This window comes from Stegostoma tigrinum, chromosome 1 (genome assembly GCF_030684315.1).
Source record: "Stegostoma tigrinum isolate sSteTig4 chromosome 1, sSteTig4.hap1, whole genome shotgun sequence".
Taxonomy (NCBI): domain Eukaryota; kingdom Metazoa; phylum Chordata; class Chondrichthyes; order Orectolobiformes; family Stegostomatidae; genus Stegostoma; species Stegostoma tigrinum.
The window spans coordinates 120,098,530-120,110,693 of NC_081354.1; the positions used below are offsets into that span (position 1 = coordinate 120,098,530).

At 38.4% G+C, this 12,164-nt stretch overlaps 1 protein-coding gene across 5 annotated transcripts in view; it reads left to right on the forward strand.

The window, feature by feature from the left end:
• dimt1l (DIM1 dimethyladenosine transferase 1-like (S. cerevisiae)) overlaps positions 1-10,674 on the forward strand; it is a 37,834-nt gene extending 27,160 nt beyond the window's left edge. For all 5 annotated transcript variants that reach the window (XM_059648257.1, XM_059648251.1, XM_048538702.2 and 2 more), the window contains 5 exons: positions 1,550-1,642; positions 7,800-7,864; positions 9,311-9,374; positions 9,592-9,698; positions 10,313-10,674. In XM_059648257.1, coding sequence (XP_059504240.1) covers positions 1,550-1,642; positions 7,800-7,864; positions 9,311-9,374; positions 9,592-9,698; positions 10,313-10,355 — 372 coding nt within the window. In that variant the 3' untranslated portion in view covers positions 10,356-10,674. The remainder of the gene's footprint in view (positions 1-1,549; positions 1,643-7,799; positions 7,865-9,310; positions 9,375-9,591; positions 9,699-10,312) is intronic.
• Positions 10,675-12,164: the final 1,490 nt, after the last annotated feature.

Genomic DNA, 12,164 nt, shown 5'->3' on the forward strand with positions numbered 1-12,164 from the left:
CAAGTCTAGATAGAGTAGAGGGACCAATGGGCCTCCAAATACAAATAGACTAAGCACTAAAAGTTATGCTGTAGTTTCATCCGTTATTTCCGCAAGAATAGAATTAAAAGTAGGAAAGTTGTATTAAACCTGAGTCAAATGGAATACACTACATGGTTCTGGTTGTCATATTAAAAAAACATTGGCGAAGATGCATGAAAGTGAATAGTAGATGATGAGGGGAAAAGTGCAAGAGTTTCCAGGGTTATCATTGAATGGATCCCAATGGCCCAGCATCAAGAAATAGTTGCAGTCTTCCTTCCTAGACCTTACTGTTACAGTCAAGGTGGGAAGAGTACGTTGATTCTTTCTAGTCCTGCTATTAATTTGTTTCATGCAGTTCCTGATATGGCTAATCATGTGTTGTGTCTATATTAAACTTTAGAATAAAAAGATTCCATCAAGTTTTTTAATAAACATAAAAATTGTTGATTTATTCTAAGGTAAAACCTCAATGCACAAATTGATGTGGAAATATAAATGTTTTAGCTTCTAAATATCCCAAATTATACGTACATATACTCACTAGTAAAAGGATTAAAACCGTTTTCTGTCTATGGATTCATTGTGAGAAAAGAAAAGTACATGTCTTGTTGTGATTATTTCTTAACAATGAAAAAGAATAACGTATAAATGTTTAGATTTATGTCAAATCTAGCCTCACTTCTTGTGCACTTCCTTGGGGCGGCACGGTGGCTCAGTGGTTAGTATTGCAGCCTCACAGCACCAGGGACCCGAGTTAGATTCCAGGCTCGGGTGACTGTCTGTGTGGAGTTTGTGCATTCTCCCCATGTCTGTGTGGGTTTCCTCCCACAGTCCAGAGATGTGCAGGTTAGGTGGATCAGCCATGCTAAATTGCCCCTAGTGTTCAGGGGTTGAGTGGGTTATATAATAGGTCTGGGTAGGATGCTTCAAGGAGTGGTGTGGACTTGTTGGGCCAAAGGGCCTGTCTCCACACTGTAGGGAATCTAATCTAATCCAATCCAGTCTTGGAAAAAACTCAGCTTGCTAAAGAAGCAACAGTATCAGGAAGTCTTCCGACTCTAAGAGGACAGTAAGGTTTCTGATACAAGCTTGTTGTGAGTTCAGCATGAAAGGCAGAGAGAGAAACTGAGCGACCTATTCCACATTTGACATCCAAAACGCTATCCAGACAAGGACAGCAATAAAATGCAGGCTGGTGATTTTTAAAAAAGCAAGTTCAAGCAAGTAGGTGATGTCACCTGATTCTCCAGAAAGGTTCTTTTTATTGGCTGTTTTTTTAAAATCAAACATTCAAGCTAATCTCGGAACTCAAATGTTCCAACTTCCATCAAAATTCAAGTCTTCATAAACTGTTTGACAAAATATATAATTTTGTAAGATACCTGATGGTTTGTCTTCTCAATGGTAAAGTTTATATTAGTATTGCTAGGAGATCAGTTGTCTTATGAATGGAAAAAAAAAAATGTTGTTTGGAAAGCTACAAAAATGCCACTTGTAATCTGAATACACCTCTATCCTTATCAAGGTTGGAAAAAACAACTTCAGACCACCTCCAAAAGTTGAATCAAGTGTGGTTAGGATAGAACCAAGGAATCCTCCACCTCCAGTGAACTTTCAGGTGAAGTTTGGTTTTATTAATATTTAATACTGGTTGATGAACCAGTTATCATGGTGCATAGAAAGCAATACAGCTAGCAAAGACTGGGGACTAAACCCTTCTATGTTTTGTCAGGATGAGGGAAGGGGAACTACAACTTAAATTGCCTGCTTGGGTCCAACAAGGTCAAAATCAGTAGGGTTCCTAATCCAATCATTGTTAAATGTTGTAACTGCATAGCTGGTAAACATACAACTAGAGGATCATAGAGTATTACAGCTTGGAAGGAGGCCCTTTGGTCCATCATAAGTATGCTGTTCATCAAACACCTATTCAATCCCATGTCTTAGCTTTTGGTCCGCAGGGTGAAAAGATTTCTCCTCACAGCCTCTCTTAAACCATCTGCCACCTACCTTAAGTCTATGCCTGCAGCCTCATGACCTCTCTAAGAGGAAGAATGTATTGATTATTTAGTTATTTATGTCCCTTCAGCCTCGCCCGTGTAGTCTGACTGTGTAGTGAAAATGCTTCAGTCCACACAACACCCCGGTGAATCTCCTCTGCACCCTCTCTAAGTGCAATCAAATCTTTTCTATGGTGTAGCAACTAGAACTGCATGCACTACTACAGCTGTGGCTTAACCATGGTCCTATAAAGCTCTGTTGTAACCTCCCTGCCCTTTTATTCAATGCCTCAGCTAATAAAGGCATGTACCCCATATGTCTTAGCCACATTATTTATCTGTCCTGTTGCTTTCAACAATCTATATATGTGCACCTAAAGGTCCTGCTAATCTTTGGTATGTGCTAGGTTTTGCCAGTGAGAAAAGGGGCACCACAACATACTTTCATACGACTCGCTTATTTCTCATGATGCATCACTTCATGTTTTCCAGGTTAAATTATATTTTCCATTGTTCTGCCTGTCTATATTGTTCTATATTCTAAAACTTTCTTCCTTGCTATTTACCACACTACTCAGTTTTTATGTTACCTGAGAACTTTATTAATAAATATATTTGTGTCTACACTAATTCATACTACAAACAGTAAGGGACCCAGAACTGAACCAGTACACTAGTAGACACAGGCTTCAAATCCCAAAAACAACTTTTAACCAGCACTCTCACTCCTACTAAGCCAATCTTGGATTCATGTGCCAAATTTCCTTGGATCCCACATGCTCTAGCTGCCTTGATCAGTCTCCCATGCGTTACTTTGCTAAAATCCTTACTGAGGTCCATGTGGTCTACATGAAAGGCATGGATAGAGTCGCTAGCCAGAGACTTTTCCCCAGGGCAGGATTGACTGCCATGAGGGATCATAGTTTTTAAGGTGTTAGGAGGAAGGTATAGAGGAGACGTCAGGGGGAGGTTCTTCACCCAGAGAGTTGTGAGCGCATGGAATAGTTTACCAGTGGTAGTCGTGGAAGCAGAGTCATTAGCGACATTTAAGCGACTGCTGGACGTGCACGTGGACAGCACTGAATTGAGGGGAATGTAGGTTAGGTTATTTTAATTTTGGATTTGGATTATTCCACGGCACAACATCGTGGGCCGAAGGTCCTGTACTGTGCTGTACTTTTCTATTTCTATCACCTGCACTACCCTCATCTACACACCTAGTAACGTCAAAAAAAAACAATATCAATCTGAGATATGATCTCCTATTGAAGCCAAACTGTCTGTCCTTGAATCAGCTTTCTTTCTCCAAATTGAAAGAAATTTTTCATTTTTCAAAAAAATTGCATACCATTAATGTTAGACTCACTGGCTTATACCCACCATCCTCCTTGAATAATTGTACCATGTTAGCTGTTTTCCAATCCTCTGACACCTCTCCTGCTCTTAGAGAATATTTGAAAATTAAGTTGGAAGCTTCTTTAGTCTCCTCATTTGCTCTTCAGGGACCAAGGTGTGTGTATAATTAGAAGATATGGGCCAGGTTTTAATTAATTACTTTGTACCTGCATTCACTGTAGAGAATACCAACAACCAAGGATGCATCTCTTCTGGGTCAGGCGAGTTACCCAAGTTTAAGCCCACTAATACCGCTTCCGTCTCAATGTTACTTCATTCAAATTCATCGCAGTCGCCCCATTTTCTATCCTACATTGTTCTTCCCTATAGTGAATACAGGTACAAAGTAATAATTTAAAACCTAACCAATATCTTCTGATTATACACACACATTATCATCTTGGTCCCTGAAGAGCTCCTACTCTTTCCCTGGTTATCCTTTCGCTTCTAATATACTTAGACATCTTTTGATTATCCTATATTTTACCCAACAGTTTTATTTTCATGCCCCCTATTCACTGTCCTAATTTTTTTTTCCAAAGTAAACACTTGCACTTTATATACTTCTCTTGGGCTTATAGTGTTCTTAGCCAGCTATCTGCCATAAGCATCCCTTTTCTTCCTTATCCACCCTACATATTTCTTAACATCCACTCTTGCCTTATTTTTTCCCCTCCCCCATTCACCTTCATGGGAACATCCTGGCCCTGTGCACTCAATATTTCCTTTTAATCATGTCAAGTTTCATACAAGTAGCTGCTCCCAAGCTACTTAAGCTAAATCCTGCCTTCTATCAAAACTGGCCCTCCCCCAAGTTCATTTTTTTTACAATCCAACATTGTCCATATCTGTAACTAACTTAAGTATTGCAGAGCTCTGGTCCCCAACTGACATGTGTCCAGCACTGCCCCTTCTTAGGACTTTCTATATGTTGGCTTAAAAACCTTTGCTATACACATTTCAGTTCTGCCCTGTCTCAGCATTTTGTCTATCCCAGTTTAATATTGGCGAAGTTGAAATCTATCATTATTACCCTATTGTTTTTATGCTTCTGTGATTTGCCTACATATTCCTTTGATATCCTTGTGACTGGGAGTTTATAGTACTCCTTCTAACGTGATTGTTCCTTTTTGGCCTCAATTATGGAACCTTCTGAAGTCATCTGTCTTCAATACAGTAATTGATTTCTTGATTTGATACTGGAACATTGTAAAAGAGGTGGCAACCTGCTCACCAGTCTTGCCTGAAGATTCTGTATCCTGGAATATTGAGCTCTCATCTTGTCCTTTCCTCAATCATGTCTCTGGTGATAACAAAATTCAAACATCCCCTTGTGTTAATCAGCACCCTCAACGCATCTGCCATAGTGTGTTGCCGTGCTCAGCTGTGTTATAACTTGACTGTATATGCCTAGCCATCCGCACTGATACAGATACAGAAGAAAAATTGTCTCACTGTTTTCCGATATAGAAAAACATTTTAGCAGTTTTAAAACTGGTGATGTCCTGACTGCCTCGCTTCTGATTGTTAATTTAAAATATTTTTTAAAATTATTAGATTTTCTACACTATATACTCCATCTGCAAACCACGAGAAAATAGAAAATTCTCACCCACCTCCCATGTCCACAAATTCTCACCTTCCCTACACACTAGCTAGAATTCATGCTTTTCAAAAGGAAAACCACTGAGGTTGAAATACAGCAGCTATCCATTTACCTCTGATTGGACTCCACTATCATCCTCCTTGCTGTTAAATAGCATGTTGACATTGACTGTTAAAAGTTGAGAGGAAAAAATGCAGACTAAAGGACTTCGACTTTAGAATCAAAGTATGCCATTTATTTTGTACTCCATTGCTCAGGATTTATGGTTCTTGTAAGTCCAAGGTTTTCCTACTGCTGGCTTCCTTTTGTTTTTGATTCATCTGCCTTTTCAGTTCTGATTCACAGCTGAATTACTTTCAGTCAAAGTATGTCAAGTGGTGTTATAGGAAGTATGTGTTACACTTGGAAGAAATGCATGTGATACAGAACTTTTAATAAAATATCTGCAGACAGGTTAGTTGAGTTTGACGCATTTACTAGAATTCTTTCAGGAGTTGGCAAGTAAGATTGATAAAAGAGGAACTAGTAGATGTAATATCTGGATTTCCAAAAGGTGTTTGATAAGGTACTACACAGTGTTTCATAATAGAATAAGAGCACGTGCTGTTGCAAGTGGGCAGTATACGGCATGAATATTCTTAGTAGTGTACATGAGCAGAGAGATCTGTGTCCATGTACACAGATCATTGACAGTTGCCACCCAGATTGACAGGGCTGTGAAGAAGGCATACAGTGTTTTAACTCTTATTAATAGAGGGATCGAGTTCCAGAACCAAGAGGTTATGGTGAAGCTGTACAAAACTCTGGTGCAGCCGCACTTGGAGTGTTGCGTACAGTTCCGGTCACCGCATTATAAGAAGGATGTGGAAGCTTTGGAAAGGGTGCAGAGGAGATTTACTAGGATGTTGCCTGTTATGGAGGGAAGGTCTTAGGAGGAACGGCTGAGGGACTTGAGGCTGTTTTCGTTAGAGAGAAGAAGGTTGAGAGGTGACTTACTTGAAACATATAAAATAATCAGAGGGTTAGATAGGGTGGATAGGGAGAGCCTTTTTCCTAGGATGGTGACGGCGAGCACAAGGGGGCATAGCTTTAAATTGAGGGGTGAAAGATATAGGACAGATGTCAGAGGTAGTTTCTTTACTCAGAGTAGTAAGGGAATGGAACACTTTGCCCGTAACGGTTGTAGATTCGCCAACTTTAGGTACATTTATGTCGTCATTGGATAAGCATATGGACGTACATGGAATAGTGTAGGTTAGATGGGCTTGAGATCGGTATGACCGGGTCAGCACAACATGGAGGGCCGAAGGGCCTGTACTGTGCTGTAATGTTCTATATTCTATGTTCTATGAATAGAGGATTGGCTATTAACAGATGACAAAAAGTTGACCCACACCTCATGGAGTGCCTTGGGGTTCACTGCTGGGGCCTCAATTATTTACAATATATTAAAGACTTCAGTGAGGAAATTGGAGTATTAATGCTATTTTTGTAGATTACACAATAGGTTGGAAGGCAAGTGGTACAGTTAAGTGAGTGAGTTAAAAACTTTGCAGATGGAATATAATTTGGGGAAATAAGGTTATGAAAGAGAACAAAGAATAGAGAAGTTGAATATTATTTTATTGCAAAAGACTGCAGAAAGCTGCAGCCCAGAGATACTTGGGAGTCCTTGTGCATGAATCATGAGTTAGCATGCAAATTCACTGAGTAATAATCTGTTGGCCTTTTACTTCAAAAAGGAACAGATGATAAAAACAGGACAGTATTGCTAAAACTATACGAGGCACTAATGGAACCATACCTGTAACATGGCAAACAGTTTTAGTCCTCCTATCTCAGGAGCATACTGGCACTGGAGACAGTCCAGAGAAGATTCACTAGGACCACAAAGCATAATCTGAGTAAGAAAGCACACGTTTAAGACAAGGGTGAAAAAATGACTTCTGTAAGGATTGTGAATCTCTGGACTGGCTTACCACAGAGTGCTATCTTGGCTGTGTCATTAAGAATATTCATGGCTAATGAAGATCGGTAAGGGAATCAAGGGTATGGGGAAAAGGCAAGAAAGTGGAGTTGAGGATTTAATACTAAAAGTATATACTCAGTATAGAACAATTGTGATTACATTAGTGCATCTTGCATGTAAATCTTTGAGTTCAGCAGTATCCGTGGAGAGTGAGAGAGAGAAAATTTGTTTTGAGTATTCCCAAGAGTTTTGAATAACAGGTATTTAACTTGAAACATTTGCTTTTCTCTCCATGGATGCTACCAGATCTGAGTATTTGTAGCAATTAACATTTCTGTATTTCAGATTTCCAAAATCAATTTTCGTAGAATAAAAAAAACCAAATGTCTGGCTCAAACATAATTTACATGATTTATAAAATTAGAGCAAGTTAACATGTTCCAATCATAGGTGCAACAGCAGTTAATGTACTAATACAGTAAAATAAAGGTTTATGCCAAACTTTTGACAGTGAATTTGTGATCATAATCAAAGTAGTCTGAAAAAGTCTCAAGCAAGATAAGAGAAAATCAGATCCACAAGCAACCTCAATAAAAGACATGATTATTGCAGGTAGGGTTAGAGACTTCAGCCAAATCTCTTGTTGGGCCAAGGATAACAGCTTAAGTTTTTAAAGTTGATTATTCACCCCAATAAGTCTGCTCCTCCATTCAAAACGATTGAGAAAATAAGCTCATTGAAATGAGATCCACATTATTTCACTTTGGTTCTAACTGTAAATTTTCTCGCTATTTTTCTATATCAGGAATGGGATGGTCTGGTCCGGATAGCATTTGTGAGAAAAAACAAGACTCTAGCTTCAGCTTTTAAGTAAGTACTAGCATTGACTAAACGTTTGTGTCTTTTACTGTAACTACTTCTTTTAAATCCCCATCCTTTTTTCTTATACCTGTAATATCCCTACACTCTTCTACTCCTCTCTCATTCCCTCCTCAGCCTCTTCCACCAAATTCCTTCATTCAGTGAACTTTGTTGGACTGCCCTTAACTTTCTCCATCAAGTACCCCTACCCTTTTGGCACTGTTATCAATTGTTGCACCTGCACGTGTCAAACACTGAAATCCTCTGCTTACCAATGCGCCAAGCTCCACCCATCAACCAATCAGAAATGGCTAGACAAGAACTATGTATAATTATACACTAAAAATCAGATACCTTCCACTGCATTTGTTGCTGCTAACATCACCATTGCCAGCCACCAGTGTACCAAATGTTTTGAAGTCAGAGTGGGTATCTTTGCAAATTATTTATTTAAACACAGGACTTCCAATTATTCTTTCATCCAAGATTTAAATAGAATGTAAAGGCCTGTTGCTGTAAAAGCTGCATATAGTAATGTGTAAAAACATTGGGTTTAAATTGAAACCAGAAGTTGAATACATCCGAAATGAATGACACAAGCACTGCTCAGAGTATATTCGGATGCAATTAATGGAGCTGAATTTGAAAATATTGCAGTTTAAAAATTGCAATTAGTCAAAACATTTTTCACCCATGATGTTTTGACCATTACTCTTAAGTAATACTACACCTCTGTCCATGGCTGACCAGTCAGTGTCTTGTTCGTAAGCTAAGTGAGAGAAAATGTTATAAGTCCAACAATCCCTTGTCAGCATTGTTGCTGACTGTCTCCAAAGACAAAAGTGTATCTATTTGACATTTTCCATGTCTTTCAAAATGTCCAAAAATACTGCATAGAATTAATTGTCTTTCGGAATTATAGAACAGATAAAGTGGCAGTTGTTTTGTGCATAGCAGCATTCCACAAACCACAGAATTTTTAAAACTGCACTGAGCAATCACTTCCATGAAAGAGGTGGCATGACCAGTTAGAAGAACCATGTACCTTACTGCAGTCCTTGTATCAGATGCAATTAAAAATTATTAGACTGTGTACATCCTACAAGAATGTGAAAATAAAAACTTTGAAAACTCTCATCTGCAAAGTATCATTGCACAGGTAAATGACCGATGTATTCTATCGGTCTGAAAATAGCACGAACCTCTTGTTTTTGGGTCAATTTCTGAAGGGGGAAGAAACAGTATTTTTAAATCAGTTCTTCAGTGCTTATGTCCATTTCACCCATTTTATTTTATATCTAGATGATTTGTCCCATACATACTCTAATGCATTGTCTGCGATTTCTTATGTTGTTGATGTAAGGGTATATCCAGTACTGTGCTTCAAAATAATCTGTATGTTTAGTAGAACCATATCTCTTACCTTTTAAAGTTTATAGAGTTTTTTCCCCATAGATCCAATGCAGTTGAGCGATTGCTGGAAAAAAATTACAGAATACACTGTTCTTTGCATAATATTGTAAGTGTAGAAGTTGTATTTTTGATTCTTCACATCATTGCTAAAATTCTTAGACTGGTTTACTATAATTATAATTTTACTCGTTTAATGAACACTATTTATTAAAACCAGAAGATAATTGACTTCAATAATAAATGTCTATAAACATTTTAAACTAAACAATACTAATACTTCAAGAACCATTATTATTCAGGCACCAATCTTTGTTTATTAATAGCAACTACCAGAAAACTTCAGCATTACAGAAAAGATCCAGAAAATCCTGGAAGAAACCAATTTTAATGAAAAACGAGCTCGTACAATGGACATAGATGATTTCATGAGGTAAAGGAACAGGAGTCCATAGAATTTCAATTTGCTTAAAATATACACGTGTTTTGTTCTGTCTCTTAATTCACATTGAAAACACTCAACCATGTCGTGTGAGAGTACAGATCTCACTGACCAGTGAGATGGTTGCAAAACTGACTCGTTATGATTAAAACTTTGTGATCAGTTCTCCATCTCAATGATAAGATGTTTGATATGAAATCTGCAACACTGGAATCAAATGTTCCACCTCAGAAATTTATTTAAGTATGCCTTCCCCACCACACCCCACATAATATTTTGATTAAAAAATGATTGTGCTGTCAGTTTCATAACACAGTATGTCCACACAAAGTCTGAAGATATTTGACGATTCAAGTGACATTAAAGAACAGTGTAAATGTTCACAAATCAGCTTTGATGTAATTTTGAAGCAAAATATTTAGCAATGCCAAAGTATTACATTACAGCATCATCCATTTCTGCAACCTGATAGAGGCCCCTTTGCTGTAAACATCTGGTATTTTAGTTTATGCTGGCCTATTGCAAGAATTAAAGCTTTAAAAATAAATGACTTAAGTGAAAATAAAAGCTTTTGCATTCTGTTCAAGTAATGTTTCTTCCTACAGGTTACTTCATGGTTTTAATTCACAAGGAATCCACTTCTCATGAGCACATTGCTCTGGCATTCAAGTCGTTGATAACGTCAAATGTAAATAAGAAAATAGACTTGTTACAAATCCTATTAAAAAGCTTGTGATATTGAGAATGATTTTAATAGTCATTTCGAACAAGTTTAGTCTGGATTTGGGTTGAAACAAATACAACTACTCGTAAGTGAGCATTTACATCCTTTGCACATAGCCATAATGTAATGTAAGGTCACGTGATTTGTTCCCAAATGAGTATATACTTCTGAAAATAATGTACTGCTCAAAGTAGCAGAAAATGTATAATTGTTCATTCTGAATAAAATTTAATGTGTTACTTCCATGATAGACACCTTACTGTGAATTCTGAATTTGTTAAAGTTGATTTTTCTTTTGTGTAACTTTCAGTATACTTATCAAACTGATGAATGGTAATAGAATGTAAAGTGGGAATGAAACATTTCTAGGGAAATATCAAGTATTGGAAGTGAACATAAGGTTTTGGCTCTCTCTTCTGATTCTTCTGCCAAAATCATGGATCAGTCTTCTATATGCGGTTCTGAGAGCATCTTGCATTTTCCAGTGTTTTATCCAAGTTTATTTGCTAATGCACTGAGTATTTGGAAGCATTATAGCTTCAGTTGATTAGGTACAGTACAATAAAGTGCATAGTGTCACTGCCATTTAAGTCTTATGCAATGGTTCATAGAACATAACAGCACCATACAGGCCCTTCGGCCCTTAATGTTGTGCCGACCTGTCATACCAATCTCAAGCCCATCTAACCTACACTATTCCATGTACGTCCATATGCTTATCCAATGACGACTTAAATGTACCTAAAGTGGGCAAATCTACAACCGTTGCAGGCAAAGTGTTCCATTCCCTTACTACTCTGAGTAAAGAAACTACCTCTGACATCTGTCCTATCTTTCACCTCTCAATTTAAAGCTATGCTCCCGCGTGCTCACCATCACCTTCCTAGGAAAAAGGCTTTCCCTATCCACCCTATCTAACCCTCTGATTAAGTCACCTCTCAACCTTCTTCAAACGAAAACAGCCTCAAGTCCCTCAGCCTTTCCTCATAAGACCTTCCCTCCATACCAGGCAACATCCTAGTAAATCTCCTCTGCACCCTTTCCAAAGCTTCCAAATCCTTCCTATAAATGCGGTGACCAGAACTGTACACAATATTCCAAGTGCGGCCACACCAGAGTTTTGTACAGCTTCACCATAACCTCTTGGTTGCAGAACTCGATCCCTCTATTAATAAAAGCTAAAACACTCTATGCCTTCTTAACAGCCCTGTCAACCTCGGTGGCAACTTTCAAGGATCTGTGTACATGGACACCGAGATCTCTCTGCTCATCTACACTACTAACAATCTTACCATTAGCCCTGTACTTTGCATTCCGGTTACTCCTACCAAAGTGCATCACCTCACACTTGTCTGCATTAAACTCCATTTGCCACCTCTCAGCCCAGCTCTGCAGCTTATCCATGTCTCTCTGCAACCTACGGCATCCTTCATCACTATCAATACATGGTTCAGCAATACATTCAGCATCTTACATCATTAGTCTCAGTCACATTGTCCTGCTCCCAGATGACAGCGGAGTTCAACCAACTTAAGCAATTACCATGCCCACAGATCTTAAGAATGACAAACCCAATCCAATTGCTTAATCCTCATCAGTCTACGCTCGATCAACAAAGTGGCAGAAGGTACTATCAGCAACACGCAGGAGCAAAGAGGCGATCCAGCTCAACGGACTCGAGTTTTAAAAATCAGGTGGGAAAACACACCAATGCTTCATTGGAGGCTGCACTG